The sequence below is a fragment of the Siniperca chuatsi genome, linkage group LG7 (assembly GCF_020085105.1).
Source record: "Siniperca chuatsi isolate FFG_IHB_CAS linkage group LG7, ASM2008510v1, whole genome shotgun sequence".
Classification (NCBI taxonomy): domain Eukaryota; kingdom Metazoa; phylum Chordata; class Actinopteri; order Centrarchiformes; family Sinipercidae; genus Siniperca; species Siniperca chuatsi.
Window position 1 is genome coordinate 27,262,482 of NC_058048.1, and position 26,526 is coordinate 27,289,007.

Below are 26,526 nucleotides of genomic sequence, written 5' to 3' on the forward strand. Positions count from 1 at the left end.
TCACCTGGGCCTGTAGAACACAAACCTGATCAATTACAGTCTGCCAGAGTCAGCAGTGTCAGCATCACAGGCAGCAAACAAACTAGACTCCCCCAGACCTCCAAAATATTAATCCATTGATGTAACATTAAGCTGCCGCCTAGAAAATTGGCTGCACAGCACACGGTAATAGCCAGATACTCTGTCAGGGTCGAGTTTTAATATGCATGGAGATATTGCAGCGGATGAATTTCTCATTCCTGTTTGAACGGGTTCATGTTGTTTGGTGATTAAGAAACATCTTGTGGTTAGAGGGTTCTCATGAGGTCAACTAAACACTGTGAAAGTGACAAACTGCAGTCTGTCAACACTATAATTACTGTATCAGTATTTACTATATACTCTACGTGTTGGTTGAATGGTGGCATCATCTACTGTAGAAGGTCACCAACTTGGATGTTTAGATTGTCTCTAGTTATCTGAGATCTGAGAGGGAGAAGTTAGTCGTTCATGCCTTAACAGTTATTGAAGTGCTTGTCAGCAAGGCCCTTTACCTATGAAAAATTGCATCCATTTTCTCAGTGTCATAAATCAGTCAAACCAGAGTGCACTGATGTCACACTGGGATCACCCCAGCTCTCGTTTTCCAATGATGTCTGTGATGTTCATTGAGGATACAGTAAATGTTCATGATTTGAAAAGAGATTACCTTAAGAGCTTGCCTTTTATAATAATCAAATTCAAATTTAAATCAGTTGCAGTGCAAACTGAAATTGCTAGTAACTGATGAAAAATATCTAAAGATTTAGGCTAAAGAAAGATGTTGCCCATGGCAACATTACGCTTCCCACAAAGCATGGCAATCGTTGCACCAAAACTGGAAACATATTCAACTCAATAAAATAACAAAAAAGAAAAATAATCATTTTACACTTTCCATACATTTTTTGACAGCGCTACAGTCAAAAACACCAAACAATTTCCAAGTGGATTTTTTTTTTTTTTTAGAGTGTGGCATGCTTACCAAAACACATGACATACATCTGTAAATGCATGGACTAAAAACCAAGTAAAAACTTTAGTAGTAGGTACAGGTGATTATGGTCAGTAGTGCAACAGCAATGTTGGTTTTGTGCGGAGTACGTTTGCGATCCTTCTTTGAAGCAGACAATCTGGACGTACAAGGTTTTCATACAAGGTGTACACCATCAGAAACAGCCTTAACTGTCTTGTGTCTTTTTCAAGCGTCATTAGTAACTCCTGTATGTGTCCCACCGATTCCTTTTCCCCAGTGCAGCTTACAAAGCCTTTACATTCTGCACATTCAACCCTCTGCTTCACAATATTTAAAGAGGCAATTTATTGTATTTGTCCAGGGCCATTAAAAAGCTTGCAGCAGTGGGCCAAGCTGTCACATGGCTGGGGGTGTGGAATCAGTCAACTGGTGTGTTTTTGTAAATGTCTCATCTCTCAGGAGAAGCTGCTGTTGGATGTAAGGATGTATAAAGAGAACAAGTGGTCTTTCTTACTGTATGGATAAAGCCTTAAGATTTGACAACAACATAAGTCAGTCATTCAGAGGTAGCTGGCTGTATTTATTTCAGTATCCGTTTGCAGCTGGTAGTTATTCTCCAGCAACTTTGTAATGTGAGCTTCACTTGCAAAATTGTGGCTCTGATTTTGCTTTTTGTGGAGGTTGAAGTTTGACAAATACTTTGCATCACTAGCAATTGAGCCACTGAGGCAATACTTCTTTGCAACACTAAAAAATAAACTATTTCCTGACCTGTGTTTTCGCTCCCTGTGATGCCCATTGAGTTGACTGTGTCATTACAGTGGGAAGGAGAGTTGGTCTTTAAACCAGTACAGGATCTTTAAATATCACTTGTAGGATGTAGGGTTGGTATTGAATTCTTTGAAATAGACTTCACAAGATGTTCCATTGCTCTTAGAGGTTTCATTCAGTGTGTGAACATGAACACACTTCCTGCCATGCCTGACTGCAGATCTGTGATCCAGTCAGAAGTCAAAACCTGGAGCTCTGCTGTCACTCAGCTGAAGACTGGCTTTGAAGATTTAGTTTGAGTATTTACATCCAACAGGCGGTTAGAGTTAAACCAGGGTTTCTTTATTAATACACAGCAAGAACATCCCAACCTTCCCTCTGAAAGTAATGAACCAAATTTAAAATGATGGCCACTGCTCACAACTTTGTCCTCACAGTTGTCATTTATTCAACTAAATGTGTAACGTTGTTGATTCCATGCCATACAGCACCTTTTGTAGTTTTGTTCCAGAGATGTTTCTGAGAGCAATTTGCACATCATTTCTTGCCACTCAATTGTCAATTTAAGAGCAGACAGTTTTTGTCTTATTCATTAACAAATTAATGCAAATTGAGTTACAGTATGGTGCAGACAAGGCACAGAAAAGAGAACCGTGCAGGAGAATAGTCTGCTCTTGACCGAATGCAAGGACAAACTACAGGTTTTAAGAATCACCTTTATACGCAGTGTGCTCTCTGGTCCGTTCTTGCATTCTTGCAGGGAAAACTCTCCATTATATGCCAGGCTTGTTGGTGTCGCATCCTGAAAGAACAAACTGAGCTGTTTACTGACTTACTGTAATGCCACATTTCTTGAGCTAAAACAATTAAGGGGATGTGAAGTTTTACTAAATTGAGCACAATCTTTACTTGAAAGCCTCGGCCTATAAATAACTTTTGATAAAGAGATTAAAATGTGGTTTCCATGTTATCCATGACAATGATGGACATAAAGAGGTTAGTGAATAACATCTAATTCTTGTTCAGTTTGGTGATATGCTGTAGTGGGCATCATCCTCATGTACATTATGCTTTCTTAGTCATGTTGTTGCTGAGTGAGGTTTGGTACTTTCCCCAGGCCAAGAACTTTGTTTACATTTGTGCATTAAGGGAAACTTGTTTTCCTTCAGTTTGATGTAAATCAAATGTTGACTACATTTTCTATCACCTCGGGCCAGCATGGGTAGACATTAGCCAGAATTTTAATGAATTCAGCATTGGGAACACCAAGACATGAATGCATTTTTAGGGAGCTTTATGATTGAGAACTAACTTCACTCCACTATTTTCACCAAATATGTTGTACAGCTGAAATTTCATCCAATGTAATTTCCAGAGGGTGTACTGTATACACTGTATACAGTATACTGGGATAGTTAGAGTTGTAATGGTTCTATAGTGAAAGTCTGGCTCTAACAGCGGACTGCAGCAGTCAGCATAATGATCAACAGAGTCTAGTAGCATAGACATTCCACCACATGTTTGAGCTGAATCTGTATCCACCGTGGTAGTCCAGGGTTAATTTCAGGCAGACTTCACAATAAAGAAGTCCTGGAGACAGGCTTTACAGAAAAAAATAAAATAGGCTATTTTATTAAAGGTTTAGTGAAAGGCCAGCGGAAGAAATCCGTCCTAGTCGGCACTCAGGCTCTTTCACTGAGCATGCTGAGCTAGACGGCGGTAAGCCTGCAGGGAGGTTTGCTCAGCCCACCAGCTTTGAGCTTTCCTTGGAGGAGAGAGGGAGAAGAAACAGGGAGGCTGATGGGCACCAGCATTAGGCAGCTTGTTTCCAACTCCATGGGCATATAAACAGCAGTTCCCACTTGGCAGTTTTTGGCTAACTACAGGACTGGTACTGGGCGTGAAGCTACTGCAGCACACAGACAGAATCACTAACATGCAACAGACATCTCTTAGCAGGAGTCGGGAGCTGTCCAGGGTTCTGACTGTGTTTTCCCTCTCCTCAGTCCCACTGGGACCCTACAACACCTAAAGTCATTGATGAGGGCGCCTCGGTAGTCCCCCATGGTAGAGTGCGTACCATGTATGAAGACCTCCTTACCGCAGTGACCCGTGGTTTGATTCCTTTGCTGCATGTCATCACCTCTCTCTCTCCCCTGCCTTTCCTGTCTCTCTCCAGCTATCACTTTCACAATGAAGCAGAAATGCAACAACAACAAAAAATCTTTAGTCATTGATAAGGATGGGCGGCCATCTGCCACTGCCTGTTGGGCAGAGAGAGCGAGAGAGAGAGCAAGAGAGCAGGAGGAAGAATGCATACAGTAGCATAATGCAATCTCCACATATATTTTTAATAATTTAATGGTAATATTAATAAAATAATAATATTACTAACAATTATAGGAATAATAATGATAATGATAATAATAATTATAATAATAAGACTAATAATAATAATTGTACTAGTGGGTGTTGAGCAGGAACACAGGAGCAGCAGGTGGCCCGCAATCTTAGATCCAGACTCTGCAGCTCCAGAGGCAGAAATACCTGCTGAACGCGACAGGAGGGAGGAGAGAAAGCACGAAACTACGGGAGAGAGAAGATGTCAAGTTAATAACATGCATTAATGGGATAAGAATGTGTACAGACGCAGAGGGAGAGGAGGAGAGAGGTGCATCATGGGAAGTCTCCAGGCAGTCTAGGCCTATAGCAGCATAACTAACTATAAGCTTTATCAAAGAGGAAAGTCTTAAGCCTACTCTTAAATGTGGAGATGGTGTCTGCCTCCCGAACTCACATTGGGACCTGATTCCACAGGAGAGGAGCTTGATAGCTGAAGGCTCTGGCTCCCATTCTACTTTTGGAGACTCTAGGAACAACCAGTAATCAAATATGGAACACATTTGTTTTCATATCTGACACAGTATTAGCCTGAGATAAAAAATAAATCAATCAATCAATCAAAAAAAACAATCATTCTGTCAATCAAAATCAAAAAGTATTTAAATGTATTCAATAAAATTTTATAATTCAAATTTTTTTCTAGATTTTTTTAATAGCCTTATCCCATATTAGGTTCTTATTAATAAATCTATCTCGAGCTAAAATGATTAGTTGATTAGTCAATTGACAGAGAATTAATCAGCAACTATTTTGAGAATTAATTAATATTTCAAGCAAAAACATTTCTGGTTCCAGCTTCTCACATTTGAGGATTTGTTGCTTTTTTTTGTCATATTTTATGGTAAGTTGAATATCATTGGGTTTTTTACTGTTTGGATAAAACAAGAAATTTGAGATGCCACCTTTAGATAATGATAATGATAATCTTTTATACAATTGTCTTAAATTTTATTGGCAAAACGATCAATTCATTGTAAAATAATTGTTGGATTAATCAATATTGAAAATCATTTTCAACCCTAAATCTAACACATTTCTTAAATGTTGGTGTGAAACACTGCTATATTAGATATATGCAAGAAAAAGAAATGTCTGTGGCTAGTTTCAAAGCCAGGACATTGCAGTGACATGCCATTGTTGAAGAATTTTTCAGTGAAAACAAAAATTCTGAGGTGACAAATGTAGTATGGTGAGTTTGTTTAATGTGTGGCACTGTCTAATTGTATGCATGGTAAAAAGATGAATACCTATAGTCATATTAGCTCAAAAGACGTGATCACAGATACATGATGATGTAAGGTACATTTAAGTATAAAAGAACAATATGCAATATGTACAACACTTAAGGAATATGTCAGTATTACTCTTGTGATTCCAGATTGTCTGCACATTCAGAGAAAATTATATTTGGTATAATTGGGTGCACCTTAGAGTGCTGGACAGCTCTGATGTGATCATGTTTTCTTTTTTCCTTGCTGTTACATTACAGTTGTGTTACTAAAGTTAAAGTTCTGGTGACAACGCTAGCACATGTGCCAGCTGTGCCCCTGTTGATGCCAAGCATCGCTGTTGTATTCGAAAGGTCAAGTAGAACGTGATAGTGAGAAGATTACATAATGCAAGTAAACCGGCACCAGTCGTTCAAGCATACACAGTCATGCAATAAACAGATGCCCTCATAAACATTTAACACTGCAAGGCATAATTTGCATACAAAATTAACAAACTCTACCACTTTAGGATTCTTCAGGAGTTTGCTGTGACAACTTTTGTTTCTTCTGTCATTTTGGTAGAAATATTGCTGTGCCAAATGTCAGGTTTTGAGTTGGAAGGCAGTTCAGTATTCCCCATGTGCCATGAGACTTGATGGATAGGAGCATTTGTGCATGAGATGGAATGAGTCATTTGAATGTATAAACCTAGTCTCCATGCTATTATTCTGTTCCAACACGCTCCAGACACAGGGAAGTACTCAACGAAGGCCAGAGTCACTGATAGATTTATTCATGAGACGCTCGTCTTAATGCTGGGAAAATAATCTGTATGCCTTTGATGTGTGTTTTTTAGAATTTGCATGTGTGCATCCTAGAAAATATTATCTGTAAAACAAGGCTTTGTATTATTACAAATGATGATGATGCTTTATTTGCTCAGGACCAGCTGTTTGGGGAAGCAGTGACATCCTGTTTTGATGCAGGTCAGAGACTGTGACCTCTTATTATCTACTGTAGGTACTCAACACAGTCAACAGTCACTGTTCCCAATTTTATGAGGCAATTCATACGCTTTACGCTCCATTTGTTTTGTTGTTCCAAATCATTTGCCAGCACACTGGTTCAGAATGGCAGCAGTGCAGCAGATAATAAGGTGATTGATGGGCTCATTTCTTAATGACTGGTTTTTGGTTCAGTTTGCCAATTTTTTGGTTCAGGCAATCAGAAAATGCTGTTAGTACATGTTTGTTCCCTGAATAAACACTCAATAGCAATCTATTTCCACTCAGTAAAGATAGATTTTTTTTTTTCCCCCTTTGTACCTACATTTTGTGTTATTGTCTTGTCATACCCTGCATTGTTTTTATGTACTCATGAGAGCACTACAACAAATTCTTGGCAACTGTCAAAGATTGTGTTGCATGTAAGCATTGAATTTTAAATATGATATAACTGAATTTGTCAGTTGCAGAGAGATGCAGTGTATGTCCTCTATATGTCCCTTGAAAGACTCAGACTCTGCTTCTGTGGCTCCTGGGACGGATGGAGTTAACCCATCTATTCCACTTTCCAGTCTCAAATTATTCAGTGCTCAACAGTGTGCTCATGCATGTCATGCAGTCATAGTGTTCTTCAGAGAAGTGACATTCCACCTCTATTTAAAAACACCAGATGCCTGTCAGTCTCTCTCTCTTTTCTTGCCATACACCCTCTCCTGTCTGTAGGCACACTTATGAAATATGCATTTATTAAAGCACACTGAAGCTGCGCTGACTCCTTCCACTGACGACTTGATCACAAGTTGAGCAGCCAGTGAACGATCTGCTGACTCAACTGTGTGCGAGTGAGGCTTTTTTGTCTCTACTGTGAGAGTGAGTCAGATGAGTAAAATGTAGCTTCAGCAGCACAACATGTATGCACTGTGGTTAAAACAACAAACCCAAGACATCAATGTATATTACTACTATTATGCTTATTTCACAAACTAATTTGAAACGGGTTGAAAATATAAAAGATGCCACAATCAAAATCAAATAAATGGGCATATTTCATCTTAAAGTTAATTTACATGAGTGGTGGACAAAATAAAACACCTGACATTACAATACAGTAAAGTTTTTGCTGAGACTGAAGCTTTTAATTAACCTGATCATCATTTTTTAAAGGGGTCTAGTGTTAAAAGGGGCCTTTCTTGTAAACCAACAAAAGTTATGTTTACCTCCAGCTTTGTGTGTATCCTTGAAGTCTAACAAACATGTCAAGTGCATTTCCTTTCTCCTATTTTATGTATTTGTCCACTCACTTGTAGCTATGTGCTATTTTATATACAGTATATGCAGTTTATTTTGTATCTTTACAGATACCCCTCAGTACATTTAATGCATTTCTGATTTGAGTAAAAGGCATGAGAGCATCTGTGGGCATATAAGGTGTCGGCTTGCGCTGCGTTCTTCAGTTGGCAGTTTCACCCAGAGAGTAAAGCCACTGAAGACCAGCCACATCATTGTGTCTTTCATTTATTCTTTCAGGTGGGTATGTCACATAAGAATTTATAGTTTTTCAGTAATGTGGACTTTGTATTGTACCGTTATGCATTGTAGATGTTTAGTTTGTAGTTTGTTAGCGGTAGGCCTATTTGCACTAGCTATCCTAAACGGGAACGGGAAACGGGAGTCAGATGTAATGTTTGCCTGACTCCACTGATAGGCTACATATGTAAGTGTAGGATTTAATGTTAGTGTTTTGTAGTTTATATTTTGTTTTTATTCGTTTAGCCGCGCTGTAAAACTCCCCAGGGAACCTTTATAAGTAAATATCATGTTATGTATTTTAAGTTATCTTTATCTGTGACCATTGTATGTACATGATGACTTATCTTGCCTGAAAACTCACGTACACCTATTGGTAATGGATTTCAAATGAATGTTACATGTTTGCTTTTGTAAATGTAATTTCTAGTTTTCTGTTCTTGAATTACTGGTGCATGGGTCACCAATACAGTAAACTATGTAATGTTGTGAGCAGGACATAGGCTCAAAAACCATTATGACATATTCCAAACACTGGACAGTGCTGGCAAAGAGGTACAGTGGTTAAATAAAAAAAAAAGTCCTTCTGCAACTGTGTTTGTAGTGTTAATACACAACACTGCAAACTACATCTTCAATATTGACCACCGAGTTGAATCAACATTGCTGTGAGTCTCAACAGAAACTGACCAAAGTGGTATTTTCTGTAGGGCTACAAAGTGTTTTTATTATGTTCTGCACTTTAGCTTTCATGCAATTGCAGTATTGGTCACTAGAAAAGTGAAAATATGGAAAACCACAGTGGTGTCTTTTTTTTGCCCCACGCTGCAGCCAAAGACATTCATCAAGTAAAGGTAGAACTGTAGTGCAGATCAGACCCAGACGGGTCGCAACATAAATCTGAGAGGTCACAAGATAATTAACAGGTTAGGAAAGGTGAAAAAAGGTGTTTGTTTCAAAATGGTGTTTCTGACCTTTTTTTTTTTTTTACAATCCTTACTTTATTACAGCTTTCTGAGGCAAATGTATGACTTTGGACTCTATAAATAAAATTGACTTGACTTTTTTTCAAGGGTTATAGTAGATATTATGACCCCTTCAGGCCTCTGATAATGGTAATGTAGTGAAAGTCCAAAGTTAACTTTGAGTGAGACCTGCCACTGTTCCTTGTAGATAAAACAAATCTGTTTTATAAGATGAGTTATCCCACAATAGTAAGGAACCTCCACCAAAACCTATGGTGATAAATTAAGCAGTCATTTTCCTTTTGTGATGACTAAACCATGTATACAGACGTGATGCAACATCAATAAGAAGTGAGAATATTTCTTGACACCTGTTAACTGTACAGAGCAGGAATGGTTATGTGTAGAGCAGCATCAGTGAGAGTGATATTTTACAATACTTTTAGTGGTTGAAGGTAAAGTCCATTATCCTGAAGGTCACAGGTTTCACCCTGGCAACAGACAAGTGCCCCTAAGCAGACTCCACTCCTCTAAAGTGTTAACTCTTTGAATGTCGCTTTAGATGATGAACTAATTAAAAGATTAAAAATATACTGTAAAACTTGAAGGGGGAAACAGAAGATAAAGAGAATAAAGGAACACACTGCTTACGTCGGAGAATGTGAAATCATGAAAACGAGCAAAGATGACAGCGGCTGTGACAGCAGGTGGAGAAAATGAATCGATGGGTGGAATTGATCTTGTTAACTTGAGGCAGTGGTGCGAGACCAATTGCATAAGGCACAGCCCAAAGCTGGGTCAGACAGGAAGAGAGAGAGAAAGGGAGCTAGAGAGAGTTGTACGAATGATGATGAATAAGGAGGAAGGGTGAAATGCCAGCTGACTTCATTAAATGTAAGATGAATCCAGAGTCGTGAGAAGTGTATCCCTGCCAAAGAAAGGAATACCAAAAATACAGTGTGTGAAGAAATAATAACGCATATGTCTGGCAGACTAATACACACAGTGCTGTAAATGAACATGAATAAGTGTTTATGTTTGTGCAGCTTGGAAGCAGGAGAGGTGGGCTTTGTTTATAGGTGCTGAGTTGATTTCCTGTTTGTCTTGGCAGAGATCCGTGAGGCGTTTACGGTTCTGGATCGTGACGGAAATGGGTTCATTTCCAAACAGGAGCTGGGTATGGCCATGCGCTCTCTGGGTTACATGCCCAGTGAGGTGGAGCTGGCCATCATCATGCAGAGACTAGACATGGATGGTGAGTCACATGTACACAAACACACAAAGGTGTAAAAATGTACTGTGCGATACAGATTGGGTTCCTGCCTTTATGCCTTACATCATGCACGGACATAAAAAAAACACTTTTAACGCTGCATCATAAAAATGTAAACACCATGAGGTGTATAGTCTCATCAACAGGCAACTTTGCAAAGATTTACAATAAACGACAGTGTTTTTCTATGCGCTCTTGCCTGTTCAGATCATAGACTGTATGTAAAGATGGACGACATGACAGCTCCCCAAAAGCTAAGCCAAAACATCTTGATCGCCCCCTGGTGGCTGGCTGCAGTATAGGTCATAAACCCCGCCCCCTCCATGTTAGCGGATTGACATGAGCCAAACTAAAAACTCACAGTACATGTCAAATACGTTTTTCCCAAAGATGGTTTCTGTCATTGTAGGTAGTTCTTATCACACTGATGTATGTTCAAGTGTTCATTTCAGTCTTAACCACTCGCCGTTTCTACTCGATACACAAGCACCAAAGTCAATCCAAATAAAGAAATATGTGGGATTAATCAAATGTATGCACACATTAGATGGGGTTGTAGATCAACGTGGGTTTTCATATTGGTTGTCCAACTAGAACTAAACTAAACTGTATCAATGCACTCGCTGCAGCAGCTGAATCTAGCGGGGAAATGCATCACAAAACTGTGGTATAACGATACATCCAGAGTGCTTATGGTTCCTGCTGTCAAAACAATAAGATGTGAATCAGCTGAGGTTTATTTCTGCAGCACCATCCTCACCTGTGACCTTTTAACCTTTTGTCCTCGGAGGGAACACACTCAGCAGCAAGAAAACACAACACAAGCAATCCCTCAGCATTTGTGCATAGCCAGGTTTCAGGCAAAGCTGGCTGCACTACTGTGATTGAAGTTTTTTAAAGGATAGACTCTTAAAATTGTATAAGGTGGGATGGAAAAATGCAATATGCAAATTTCAGATCACTGGGAAAATATTCATATTCTTCATGCTGCTATCACAGCACTTTGATAAGTGCTTTTCAGATTCACTGTGGAGAGAGAATTACTGTAAATGTTCAAGGCCGAATATTGAAGTTTAAGGTTAGACTGCCTTTATTCCTCTTCTAACTCCTCCTCTTCAGAATCTCAGGAGACCGTAGCTGCTTTTGTGCCTCAGGGCGGGGTGTTGCATTGTCTGCTGCAACTTGAAGAAGCAGATGAGGCTACTTTCGAAGCTGACCAAGGTCACAGCTGCTTTTCTCTCTCAGGAAGTCATGCGGTTTATTTATTTATTCACTTGGTTCTCATTGTTCTTTCTGCCTCTGTGTATTGAATCTAAGTTTGTTGGAGTTGTTGTTTGGAAAACCTCTTTCCAATTAAATGACCCAGGTCAACTTCTTTGCATTGATTGATGTCATTAGCTAAATACTGAGGGTTTTCTTTGTTTAGGCATTATTGAATCAGAGGACCGGCTGGCTGCCTAACAAGGGCATTATTCATGTTCATTAATTTGCCATACTTCTGTTCTGAAAAAGACAGCTCAAATTGTAAGATTAATAGAAATAATCGTTTGATGTAGCCCTCATTTATTTATTTATTCATGCATTCATTCTTTCATTCATTCATTATCTCCTCACTTATGTATATCCACCTGGAAACACAGGGGGTTATAACCAGTCCAAGCACACACTGGAAGAAATTTGTTCGAGAACAATGTGAAAACAGGTCATCACGATATTCTGTTACATTGACAAATAATGAGGCCTGTTTCTTTGGTTATTTATAGAGCACTTGAAGTTATCTTCTCATATGCATGTGTGTTGACAAAATGACAAAGAGGCGGTGAGCTAAGGGACACGGCATGGAGGAGGGGCATTAGCAGATGAATGAGAATGGATGATAGTGATTGTATCTTGACCAAGTGGGCAACTGTGAGGATTGGATCCTCGGTCACAGCCATCGATTCTGAGCCCAGCGGCCAAGTCCAGCTGATATCTAGAAGATACTGATAGGTTATCTGCTCCACTCATCTCTGCTGTCAAGCCAATCCATGTGATTGTTATTGAGCTCTGTATGCCCTTCATGGAAAGGTGTGATTACTCTTCTTTGTTCCAGATCGCAGCATTGCACCACCCATTGTTTTTCAGTATAGATCACGCATGTTCTTATTTTTCTTTTGGCATCCATGACCTTGATGTCCCTCTCTAACTTTGACTCTAATCTCTAAGTTTGGATCTGTGTAGGCATCATTTAGTTTTTATACCCTATTGTCTATAATCTGACTTGTTTGTCTATAACTAAAGGGAGTAGGATTTCAAACTTTCTTCAGTAATTCATCATCCTGATTCAAGCTGAAATGGGATGCATGGTTGTGACAGAACAGAGGAAGAGACTGGTCAAAAGCAGGTGCCTTGGACTATGACAGACACAGAAAGTGACTCAGTGACTTTGCGCATAATGTTGAGCTGTCACAAACTGCAGATACATCAAAATGAGAGCCGGCATGTAATCATGTTGTGTTAGGAAAAGCAAACAGGGCTTTTAGGATTAACCTCAAATATTACACAATATTACCCAGTGTTAAGGGGTGTTTGTGTGTTTTTAGTTGGAATTTCCATGTACCGTACGTCTGGTACAACATGAAGTAACAACGGAAAAATCTGGAGGTAAAGGAGTTTCACTTTGGACTGTTCAGTGTAAATACTCTATCAACTGATTGTCGGCTGTTTTTTACTGTACAGTATGGCATGTTATTTAACCAATGGGCACACCAGTTCAAAAATGTCATCTGGTGTATAATTAAAAGTTTATGGTTTCATCTAAACAAACAGTATTTTACTGCAGGTAATGTTTTTCCCACCTTGGAAACAATAACGCGCACATTAAAAATCAGTGGGTTAAAAAATAACCCAGCGTGGGTCAATATAGCACCAACACAATAATGGGTTAACTTTACCCAGTACCAATGGGTAGAAAACCTAAGGGTTGAAACAAGGGTTGTTTTGATCCAGCAAACTAAGAGATTCTGATATAAACATATAAATTAAAATTCATTCAAAATATTTTATTATTAAAGGAGATGTTAGCGACATTCACTCCCACTAAATGTTGCACTACAGCACTGGCGTCTACTGCCCACCAGACAAAAATAACAATTTTACCTCGCAGCTCATTGTTAAACACACTTCATTCAAACTCGACAGAAACAGTAGTCAGAAAGACTAGAAAGGCGCTATATAAGTACAGTCCATTTACCATTTCACTAACTTTTGAGAAAAATAGCTACTAGATCCTACACGTTTTTCACTAGCTAGTCTTTTTCTGTCTGCTGTGCCGGGCAGGTTGCATACAGCTGTTTTGTCAGGAGTTGTTAGCTGAAAACAGCTGCCTGCTCGAACCAGGGTTGATGAGAGCGGTGAGACTGAACAATACAGCAAATGTGCTTTAAAACCCCTTTCACATTATATTCAGTCATTTGTTTCAGCGGAAATCTGAAAATATCACTTGGTGGAGCTTTAAACAACTCCCATGTGTTTTGTAGCCTGTCCCAGTACACACACAACTACTGTACTTCATCATATCTTACCTTGAACCCGTTCACCCAGTCCACCTTTATCTCCACTGTCATCCATCCATCCTCCCGTCCTGACATCCTCCGATCTCAACACTGCCATCTGGACCTTAGCCCTGCATTTGCCCTGCTGAATATGCATGGATACAAGTGCAGTCAACTGCATTAACGTTACAGTGCCAGCATGCCCCAGAGTGGCTGCCACAGTCAGAGCAGTAGCAGAAGTGTAGGGAGGGGCAGATTGAGTCGTCCTGCATCGGTAACTTTCCACTGACAAGGTCCCAGTCTCATCTGTAGACACAGGAAGAGCAGGTGGTAAGATGAGAAAAGTGAAATGAGTGAATACAGGGACATAAAAAACACGAGACAACAAAAAGAAAGGAGAGTGAACAAACAGGGTTTTGAAAGAATGAAAGATAGCAAAGAATTCTGTCTTTGCTGTGCAATTACTGATTTTCTCTCACTTTAGCTTTCACTGATCAGAGCTTTCAATTATATTAATGTGAGTGAGCTGTCTGTCCACCCCATTATTTAAAAACCTAAAGATCTGAACTTTCAACTAGTTTTGCTGAATTTTTCACCCATCTAATTCCCTTAGCCTATAATGAACAGCAAGAGCTTTCAGTGTAGGTTTGGTTTTATCTAAACATACAGATAATAAAACCAAACAAACTCTGCAGGGGAGATAAAGAAACCTCACCAGGCTTATGAAAATTTTCCACTCAGAGAGAATAAGAGAAAATATTCAATGCTATTAAACCATATCAATATGAATCCATGATCTGTTAGTTTGAGTTTATTGCTGTCTGCAGAGTTTTGATGATTTGCTTTGGCAGTAGCTTCAACAGCTACAGTATCAGCAGGCTCCCGGATCAGTACTGTTGGAATCAATGTGCGCAGCAGGAACTCCATGTTGTGAGTGATACTGTAGCTGTAAACTTTGATCTGCTTTTTATATATATATTATAGAGCTAGTCAAAGCTAATTATTGTCTCAGTAATATATAGTGGCCACAACAAGGCCACAAACAGCATCCATATTTCCCTTTAAGCCCAAAGATAGGTTGTAATAACTGAGTTTCTACATACACATTGTAGGAAAAAAAACTGCAGAAACCTTTTGCAACCCCAAAGGCTGCAATTATGTCTGTGCTATACATCTATTTAATCCAGGAAAGGTTCACTGCTATGTGCTCCTTTTCCCTCAGCGCCCGGCTTCACTTTCATGCAGTTACACACATTAAGCTGCATGCTGTTAACCAGTGCTCTGCTCAGGGGCACATTAGCCGTAGTTTTTCAGGACAGGAACATAATTTGTCATTCACTCTGCCTCTCCTCTCAGTCCAACCCAATGAAGGGATACCAGCGAGACTGTGTTCATGCTGTCTGAATCATTTCCACTGTACTGGATGTTAAAGTTGAGACTAAGATAAGGGTTGAATTGGGATGTGTTTTATTTGGTTTGATATCACCAGGATGGTTCAGGATGGGTTTGGTCTCAAATGTTAAAGTGTTTACAACCAGCAACTAATTTGACAAAAGTTGCAAACAATGCAAATATCAGCACATCATCAGCTATCAATAATCTGTTCTTTTTATTGTGTCAGGTGATGGACAGGTTGATTTCAATGAGTTCATGACGATCCTTGGACCCAAACTCCTGTCATCTGAAACGAGAGAAGGCTTCCTGGGCAGCACAATAGATACCATCTTCTGGCAGGTAAAACTTTATTATCTTAAACACATCTGTTCCATTAACTTTGCTGAGTCATGAGTTATGAATTGAACTGATATGAAGAAGCGGATGCTGTATGTCTCTGTCTCGGTTGAAAGATAATCACAAGTAGAGCAGGAAAAGAAACATGATAATTATTTTCATTCTTCAGCCTTATTTTTGAATGGACACCAAACCAAAATATTGGAAAGCTTTTGTTAAATGAAAACTGTTATATCCGGGTGTGGTTCAAATAAGCAGTCCTTGGTCTGCTGTACTTAAAAACTGTGTTCATGACTTCACTTCAAGCAAACTCAGGTGTAATTCCTCTGCGTCCTGCACCAGATGTTAAAATTACAGGCACCACACACACACACACACACCTGAAATAGAATTCCCGATTGGTTAAAAGTAATTTAGTTGTTCATGTTATGTAGTGTGTCATTATGTATGGTACAAATTATGGTGACCCAGAAAGGGACATTTTGATCTGAGAAAGAATCTCTACTTAAAGAGTGGAGTATAGATGGGTTTCCCGTTTACAAACAGTCAAGGATGCTCGCCCAGCAGGGGGATAGAAAATGTCATGATAACTAAATTATGGACATTTTCAGTATTTAGAAATAAGGCAACTTATTGGAAACTAGTAAAATTACCGTTTGGAGGTGAACACTCATCCTTGCATTTTCCAAAACTTTTTATTTTTTACCAGACAGACATCTGTCAGCTCTGGCAAACTAACATCATACATATTAATGGCCAGCACCGGTAAAAAGCAAATGAAATTCCTGCTCTCTGACTTCTGCACAAGTTAATAGCACAGATGCACTCATTATGGTTATTATATTCATAACATTAGCATGTATGAAAATCCTGCTGTTTCCTCAAAATACCAGACACTGGATATACGTATGCCAGATTTGTCACAAAAACTCATATTAGAGATGGCTGCTGTGTTTTTTTTCTTTGAAAAATTGAAAGCGTAACAACCATGTATTTTCCATCAAAAGCCATCAGTGTGCACCTCTATCAGCTGTTACTACTGACACTCTCAACACACGTCAAACTGACCAAAGCATCGATCGCAGTCGGACCAATGTGTGCACTCTTCATTAAACAGCCTTAAAAATGCAGAAACTGGTCGTTAAATGGTCGTTTATGCAACCACATCAATATGAATCCATGATCTGTTAGTTTGCTGCCTGCAGAGTTTTGATGCACTCTGAGCTAACTGGGAGGTTTCCGTCTTGGGATAATGAACATTTTTCACCAAGTACTCAACAAAAACAACTTCACATGACGATCTTCTCATAAGCTCTCAGTCATTTGTTTTCTACCCCTCACGAGCACCCCCATCTTTCTGATGACGTCGCTCGGAAACTCCTCTATAGAATATAACAAAACACAAATGGTTAACTAATTAAAATAAATTTTGAAGGAGAAGTATCTCATATTCGCCACGTGCTTAATAAAATTGCATGTGTTGTTGATGAGCTATGGTCTTGCACAATCAACTCAGAGTTTAGAGGATTTTATGTTGCTGAAAAAGAATATTTGTGCTCAGAAGAAGAAATGATCCTGGTTTCGGACTGAGGTATTCGGTCAAAGTGTGACAAGCCCAGAGAGTCTTCTCTATTTTTCTGTACAAATGCAATATATAAATCACGTTAAAGCAAATATTACTTTATTTAACTCAGATTCCATTATTCACACTGTTTCTGTGCTCTTTTGAAGGACAGTGCAAAACAAATGCTTAATATACAGCATCTGACATCCTCTGAGTGATATTGTGACTGATGATGCTAACATGTGACCCTGACAGATGTGCCTTTGGACAGCCTAAAGGGTTTTGAGAATCCGAAGAGACTCAGTGACAAAGGAATCGGTGGCATAAGAAACAAACGACAGAGAAAATGTCAGTATGGGAGTGAAATAGACTGACTTTGAGTGAGTGAGGCAGAGAGTGATGACTGTGCAGACAATAGAGAGATTGAGAGTGCATGAATGGGAATGATGACAAATCGAGCAGGTGTGAGGGAAAGAACGGGACATTTGGCACTGATAGTAACACTTGGCAAGCCTGTCCTCTTGATGAAATCATCAGCTTGACCTGGGCCTTTTCTCTGGGGCAGGAGCTTGTGGTTTACACAGCAAGACAAGTCTTTGGAGGTATGAGTGCAGGCTGGGTGATTGTGCTGCCAGCCCCATTTGGCTGCTGCAATGACCTTGGCTTGTGCAGGAGAGCGGTTAGCCTGAAAAGGTTTTTTTTTTTACCCCTCAAAGTAAGGCTGGTGGTTGTGGGTTGGGGTTTGTTGCTTACAAAGCCACATTCCTTGTCTGATGAATTCATGCCTAGAAGCAGGAATCGGCAGCAAACACCTCATCTGCTGTGTGGAGCATATGCAGAGGAAAAGATTTTACCCAAACCTTGATTTATCATTATTTCTCCACATGGCTCACAGATGATTAGTTGCTTGAGGTAATACAGTTTTGTGCTTAATGTAGTTTGTTAATGGACTATGACTCGGCCTCTTTCTACATATTAATTTTAATCCTGCTTGAATATCTGTTGTGTAAATGTTTTCAAGTGTTTCTAAGCTTAAGACTGCTAAAATACATACACATTTTGGCTTTACATCCTGGTGGGAGGCTACCATACAATTGTCCTGTCCTCTACTAGCTCAACAATCTTTTTAACAAAACAGTCTTGTAAAACATTACGTTTGCTCAGCAGGACAGAACAAGCAGTGTAACTTGTGTGTGACAATAGAAGAATGGAAATTATCTTAGCAATGCAAGTATACATGAAGAAAAACAACACTATCTGCTCAAAAGCCCACCCAACAGTTCAGCAAACACTGAATAAACCATCAAGAAGGACAACCAGGACAACTCATGCTGCTGCCTCATTATGTCACACTCATCAAAATTCAGATACTACACCAGACTCCCAATCCACAAATCTTGAATGCTTATAAAAATGACTTTTCCTTTGTGCCAACTAACAGGATATAAGAGAATGTGCATAATATGTAATTAATATGTAACAATTTCCATTTTGCTCCAAACTTAAAAGGCCTGATATCTACTGTATTGCTTTTTGGTTTAGTTCTTTAAACCTGCACTATTTAGTGTTAAATTAACATGAAATATAATGACTGTGTGTAATGTGAACGAGGCCGTAGAGATGAACCCACAGTAAATGATCACCCGGTTCCGCAGGTTTTGAGGTTTTTAGCCTCTTTTAGCTCATTGTTTTGGTTTTATGGCACATTTACTGTATGGTTCTGTCTTGCAGCTTTTATCAGTCCTTTTTCTAACAGCAGCAGGGAGCTGTTTTTAATAACACAACACAAACTAGAGCCAATAGAGAGTGGGCCTCAGATTTATACAGTAAACATCAAATGGACAGAAGTTAAGACAAATGAATGCTAATTTTGCTCTGTACCTGCTTGATGTGCAAATAGGCAATTGTTTGCTAACATGTTATAACATAACTACCAGGTGAAAATATGTCAGGTGCTGGGTTTGTCAGCTTGTTTGGGAGTTTTTTCTTCCCCAGTGGCCAAAAAGTGCTAAATGCAGCTTAAAGTTGTGGTAACAGTGAGAAGAAACTGGCACAGCCAAGAGAACAATCATGGTTCTTTGGACAGGGAATATGATAAGAGTGACCTGAATATTTACATGAAGTTGGAATTGAAGAATTACTGTCATCAAGTAAAATATTTTTTATTTCTTTTCTGTGTCATTTAAGACCTTTGAGTAATTTTCTTGAAGATTGCTTTTTGGCATCGTTGGGCTTTAAGTGCAGGTATAGAAGTGTTGTATACTATTGACCTTGTGAATCAGAAACACTAGGGAGGAACCCTGTCGGACTCCAACTGGTCAGGAAAGAGCTCCTTGTTCTGTTCGATATGATGAACCAGTTGAGAACAGTTTTTACATTTGTCAACATTTTCTTCTACGTTAACCTTCAGTACGTCACAAAAAGAATAACAGGTCACTCTAAGTAAAGCAGTCTCTGACTTTGTTGTAGTATTTTTACTGGAACTTGACAATAATACTGAAATGGTTTGCATAGCTTTTTACAAAGGAAAAGTCAAAATCAACATCCTGTTTAAATCTTCCCTGAGCTTCACTACAGTACATTCATTTAGCACATTTCATTTTTATGATCTGCCTTTGATGAATAAGAACCCAATAAAATTGTCTTGAAGAATGATCCACAGTGCATAGAGTTATTAGAAGATTCAAAGCAAGCAGTAATTGTTGTTTTTCTGCAGTTTCAGAACTGTGGTTATTGTTACATTCATCACAGAAAGCCAAGCAGACACTAAGGAGTAAGAACAAAATGCTTGAAGCCGTTTAATAAATCCACAAACCATCTGTAGCTTTATGACTGTTCAGCCCTTACAGCAAAATCTGAGTCAGTTTGAATACCCAACCTTTTCCATAAAACATGAATCATGACAAGCACACAACAACGACGCAACGCTGAAAGCATTTAGCTGGAGGGGTTTTGTGTAACCCTTATTAAAATCCACAGTTATCAAGGCATTTGACAGTGTTTCACAGATTACATTTTCCTCCATCTGGCATTTTGTAGGATTTTACGATTAAGTATTTATTTTCCCCAGCCGAAGTTGATAGAGTAGGTCTCCATCAGAGCAGAGCAGGATTCGCAGGAGTGTGACACGAGCAGACCCCGTCTAACTCGTATGAATCTTATATTGTGTTCTGGTCCGATCTTCTTGAACCATGAGAGCAGTTCAGTTCCTGTCTTAGCTGAGAGATTTTCTCATTCCACTAATGTCAGGCAAAGTGTCACATCCTCACCAGCTGGAGTGATGGGATAATGATTCACTTACTGTCACACACTCACCTTCCTACTCACTCGTATCTACTCTTGAACAGTTTGTTAATGTATCAAATTATCCCGTCTAGATAATTATGAGCTTGTAATTGAACAACTGCAAACATATTATTTTCCTCTGTTTTGCTAATCAGCAGCAGCATGATTAGCAAAAGGCTTCATAAATAATAAACACACCATTGGACTTTCATAAAGACATGTATATAACTTTTTGTTATAGTTCATCTCTAGAATAAGCATCCGTTATATAGATTTACCTATATTTCCTATAAATACATAAGGTGACTTCTGTCATTTTGTTTCAATGCCTCTTTGCTGTTGAGGATGACATTTTCTTAGGATGGATTGATATTACTTTGGTTTCCTACATGTCACACGCAAGGACTTTATTCCTGTGTATGATAAATATTGAAGGTGTGTGGAATACATATTTTAGAAGATCAAGGCTCCTCTGTGCTTTTAATTACAGGTCAGTGTTGCTTATGTTGTACTAATTAATACCTGAGCATGATTGTGACTCATCACTGAGATGGTGATTTATGCCATGTAGCTCTCCAAGTGACCTGAGCACAGTGAGGTACACAGCAGCTCTGAATGAGATTGGAGGAAATGCAGATCATACTGTATAAGTGCTGTCATAATTCATAACTCATAAGCCATTACTTGTCAAAAGTCATAACTTGTCAAACACAGTGTGTGCTCTGTCTGCTTGAGATTTATCACATGGTTTCACTTGTGGAGAACAGAGTGAGTTGAACCGGGTTAATGATGATGTTGTATTTGTGTTATTATTCTAGATCCACTGTATATAACATTTGGAAACATTTGGGCCTGCTGTTCTCTCTCTTTCTTTTACTTAAATACAATATCATTATATTATTGTTTTTCTCTTTTTAGCTTTCCTTTAAAGTTGAACATAATTTGTATGGCAGGGACTCCAAAACAAAAAATGTTTTGAGGAGGTTGTCTGGAACACACTGTTCCAAAATCAATACTGGATACTCATTCAATGCACTGCAGTATCCTGCGAAACACTGCACCAGTTATTTTTTTCCAGTAATGAACCCAGAGAAGCTAGTGGTAATTTTCCTGAATTTGTTATAAGCCATGCAAGCAGTTTTTGGTGGGGAATATCATCATGAAATGTGGTAACACTTTACAATACAATACACAAAAATGTGGGTAGTTACTCAGGAACGAGTGAGGAAAGAATCAGGAAAGATGTGATAATTAATTAATCATTAATGAGTAGTTCCCGAATAACCTGGAATTACTCCAAATTGAGGATTATATAGTAGATGATGATGAGTTACTAGAGAGAAGACTAGGAGATACTATATTAATGAATCATTTAGGTAATGATTAGTTCCTAAATATCTGTGAATTGGAATAACGACCACTTCTTTCTTCTTAAAGAGTCATTCTTGTACTCCCATACACATTCATTACTAATTACTTAATTATTAGTTACTCTTTTTGTGCACCGCCAAGTACAGACATCATACTGAATGGTGACTAAGTAGTCCTGAAGTAATGAGGGACTACTTAGTCACTACTCAGTATGACGTATCACTTTACTTTAGGAGGCACAAAAAGGCTAAGTAATGGTCAGACACTCAGTAATGAGGGACTACTCACTTGGATGTGTTACTTTATTTGGTTCACGATTCATTTATTATCAGGTCGTTCCTCATTCGTTCCTACTAACATTTTGTGTTTCAATTTCAATTTGTCTTACACTAAGTTCATAACAGCACCTCAAAAACGAACAATGAATTCCCTCAGTTATGATGAGATTGATACTAATTAAGCTGCTCGCATCACCCTCCCCTTCCAAGGGTGTAGTAGAAATTACAGTGGCCGCGAAAAACGCGAACGGCCCTATCTAGAGCCAGTGTTTGTCCGTTCTAGGCTACTGTAGAAACATGGCTGTGCAACATAGCGACCTCCTTGGAAGGGGACCCGCTCCCTATGTAGATAAAAATAGCTTATTGTAAGGTAATGAAAACACAACAATTCTTATTTTCAGGTGATTGTACACTAATGAAAACATACTTATAAATATTATATTCCATTTCTGCCAATAGCTCCTCCTAAATGTTACACACTGGACCTTTAAAGCCAAAATACCTTCAACTGTCTTTCGAGTCGGAACACCGCCAACTCCAGCTGCCGTTGCAGGACAATCATCCTCCTCCACCCAAGGTATGCATGGTGCGTGCACCCCAACTTCCCCCAACTAGCAAGTCCCGTTTGTTGACAATAATAATCCAATTGATAATAATCCAAAAATATGCAATCTCTTAAAGTCACAGACATTAACCAACACTTTAGTGTGAAAACAAAATAGTTACTGAAACATAAACAAAACAGTTTGTTCAATATTCAGCACATTTTACCAAATTAAATGTGTCACTTGCCTTCTGTATGATAGAAGAACGTTTGGAGTAGTTAGTATTAAGTTGTTTAATGATGCCAAAATTTGTTTAACATTCGCCAACTTCATTTATTTAGATGGTGGTCAGCTCAAGCTCACCCCATTTTTATTGTTGGAAAAAACTGTTGGACATTCATTGCTGCTGATATATTATTTTACTATTTTCATAGTTATACGTTATGTTGAAGGGGTCCTGTGTAAATGCCCAGCATCAGCAGTGTTTATTGAAGGCTAGGCCAATTTCATTCTGTTCAGAAATCAACCAATCAATCACAGACTCACAGTTAAGCAATAAAAGCAATACCAGTTCTGTTAAGAATTTGTCGTTTCATCTTTCCACCAAATTAACAGAAAAGTATCAATAATGGTATCATTAAAGACTCGGATCGTTAAGCAGTCTTGAAAATGGTATCAATAAAAATGAATGATCCCCATCCCTATTGTTCTGTGGAGACCTGTGTTTCTGTATGTTTGTGCTGAAGTGTGAGGCTCACTGAAGAAGTTGGCACCCTCTCTGCAGTGTCTTGTTTATTATTGACTAGTGGTTTGAAAACTTGGATTATCAGTTTATGTCCACTCTCATGAGGAAGACGAAGCATTCAAAGGAAGGGGATTGAAAAGGGTTTTCATCATGTCAAGGACTGTAATCTGTATGTCGTAATTAAAAATGTAAGGAGGCATTTTTTCTGCACAATTTTAAAAAGCAGATCCCGACGTGGAGTGTGCCAGGCTTGTGGTTGTTTTCCAAAACTCCAAAAATTGTAATCAGTAAGATAGCATGTCAAGAAATTTCATCTAGAGGGGCACGATGGAGGAGTTTCTTCAGATATCTACAGCTATCTGTAAAACGGTAACAGCAAACATTATGTTTTACTATCAGTCAATGAAAACCAAAGGGCTGCTTTCTAAGCCCATCATTTTACACTGATGTTTACACTGGGAGGAATCCATCACAGATGAGGGACTATAGAGATGCCAGTTTCAGTTTCAGCTGAACACAATCCAATGCAGCAGCAAGACATTTTGCTTTTTGAATAAAGGGGCTTGGACACAGTCATTCACATTCCTCGATTTTCACAACCTGTGTTTTGTTTTATGGCACCTTTTTTAGCTCCTTTTGTAAGATTATGTGTTGGTGGCCCCTCTTTAAAATCCTAACCTACTAATCATTTTCTTCATCGTAAGATCATAAGAAGCGCAGCATTAATGTTTTTTGTTTAGGTATGTCAATTTGCCAACCATATTGTAAAAAGAAACTGATCTATCCCCTCTTGTCTCAGCCCCCAACTCTCTCTGGCACATCCTCAGTTGTTGAGTTTGTGTTGTTTTTCCTCATATTTTCACAAACTAATGTTCCTATAAAGAGCAATAAATGCATGAAAATGACTAAAATCAGTGTTCCTGAGGATGGACAACATTAACAAGATGGGGGCTGGCAGACATTTCTTGTAGCTGTGAGCTTTTTCACTGAGACTTCTGGCTGTTTCAGAATTTTCTTTTACGTCTCATTGCCCTGTATAAACAGTCAAGTGCCATGTTGGTCCAGTGGATCCACAGCAGATTAAGATGTCGAATTGGGTTTAGTGATTGCTCTGCTTGGAGACATGTACTTAAAAGAGTGCTCCATCAATTTAGCATTGCACTCATAACATTGTCAGACTCACAATGCAGAAAGACCAGAGATATCGTCTTTTTTTTATTATGCCATGCATTCTTCTTCCTTGTCAAAACCTGGTGCCTGCATTACCAACAATGCAACCAAAGACTAATGTGCTTGTTGTTGAGTTTGCCTACCAATCATGCTTCCCACAGGTAAACTGACAGCCGGGAGAAATGACTGATTAGGGGTCGCATACCTTTTTGATGGAACAGCAGGAGTGAGGTTATTTTAGAGCGGTTTGCACTATAATCATTCTGTGTGCTTTCTTAGTGGACGCCCACTTTGAATACGATGTGATATTGCAGCCCTCAGGAGGAATATTTATGGAAAATGAATTTCCTCATGCAAAAACAAAGTTGGGTTGTTAATATCGGACTTTCTGATGGATCAGTCAGTCTTTTCTTTTCTTTAAGCTTTTGGCACACCGCACAAAGCTTAATACCCTTAAAGATTAGTTATTATTCTGATTACTCTTTTTTTCATTTGTGGTTTGTTTTGCTTCTGCTCAGAAGTTTAGATAAGAAAATATATTAAAGTATAGTGGAGAAAATATATCCATTGTATTTCCATTTTTCAGAGAGCATACAGTACAATCTTCTAACATGCCTACCTATCAAAAGGACCACTGACATGCCATCTGATTTAAGTTAGTGCTATAACTGATATTGTGGTAGAGAAGTGTGTCCCTGTTGATTATATATTTTTTTCAAATCACAGTAAATGCAAAACACAGCAAAAACTAAACAAAATTTAAAGTTACATTAATTTTCCTTAAATGTTGAGTTCATCTACACCGTATAACATAAGATGTATATGAAAGTCTTGTAGAGGACATAGCTGCTCAGTGCTTTACCATATAGTTAATAGTCCTATTAGGTTTCTTTTAGTTAAGTGGCCTTTTTCTATTTTTAATTTGTTTGTTCCTTTTGTTCATTGAATATACATTAGACCAATGAGTTAGGTATTATGTAGCCTCTCTCTCTCTCTCTCTCTCTCTCTCTCTCTCTCTCTCTCTCTCTCTCTCTCTCTCTCTCTCTCTCTCTCTCTCTCTCTCTCTCTCTCTCTCTCTCTCTCTCTCAAAATCTAACACGGCAGCCCACCATTGAGAGGTTTCTGCCTCTTAAAGCAAGTTTTTCCTTGCCACTGTCGCCAAGTGCTTGCTCATGGTGGGATTTGTTGGGTCTTTGTAAATAATATATAGAGTACGGTCTAGACCTGCTCTATAGGAAAAGTGCAATGAGATAACTTCTGTTAAGAATTGGCGCTATATAAATAAAATTTAATTGAATTGAATGCTAAAGATACTGGATCCCAGCTTGGCAGTTTTAACCAAGAAATGTCTCAATGTTTCTGGATGCGTTAACCAAGTGTAATTAAAATTATTCCTACTGCAAAAATGTCAGTGAATCTTCCTCCAAAAATACAACTTTTTTCAAGCTAATGAGGGAAAAAAGGGTGGAGAGAGTTTCGAGTTAGTTTCTCTTTGGAGTGTGTTTAGGAGAGAAAATGTCAGAAAGAAGAATTACCCAGACAGGTGTAAGGAAACCTTGAGTCTAATGAGCAGATATTCACTACTCTCAGCTCGCAATGATTCCTCCAAATAAGCAGAACTAAGCCTATGGCTTAGTTTGTTTTAGATAGCATGTTGGAAAAAGCTTATCCCATTTTTCCCGAGTAGATTAGCTGGGAGTGTAAAATTCAGTTTACATTTTGTCACTGTCAGGTGAAAACCTTGTATCTCCAATTTTGGTGATTTTAATGCATTCAAATAAGTTGAATGGTGACTACTGAAATTTGTACATTTGGGAAATACAAGGTTTTGACATGATAACAACAAAGAAATAAAGCAAGTCTGGAAAATCAGATGCCACCTTTGAAATGTAATGAAGTTCAATAGTTCCTAAAACTGTTCTTTGGTCTTACAACACTGCAGATTTTCACCTTTTTCATCTATTCAGTGACTGATTTTCTAAATCTGATGAACTGAACAAACTGGCTCATCCAGTGGAGAATTAGCAGCTTTTAACAATCTAGCAACATCAGTTTGGGACACATGTGAATGAAGAGTTATTCGTCATTCAAAATAGAAAATGCTACTGCTAGTAAACATTTAGCATGTTGTGTAACCTATTACTACATTGAAAAAC

The 26,526-nt window shown here is 38.6% G+C and overlaps 1 protein-coding gene across 3 annotated transcripts in view; it reads left to right on the top strand.

Moving 5' to 3' along the window:
• Nucleotides 1-26,526, top strand: part of caln1 (calneuron 1) — a 59,780-nt gene that overhangs the window by 11,528 nt on the left and 21,726 nt on the right. For 2 of the 3 annotated variants that reach the window (XM_044203166.1, XM_044203164.1), the window contains exons 3-4: nt 9,987-10,130; nt 15,303-15,415. In XM_044203166.1, coding sequence (XP_044059101.1) covers nt 9,987-10,130; nt 15,303-15,415 — 257 coding nt within the window. Of the gene's footprint in view, nt 1-9,986; nt 10,131-15,302; nt 15,416-22,369; nt 22,488-26,526 lie in introns of all 3 variants that reach the window. The other variant, XM_044203165.1, reaches the window with a different exon arrangement.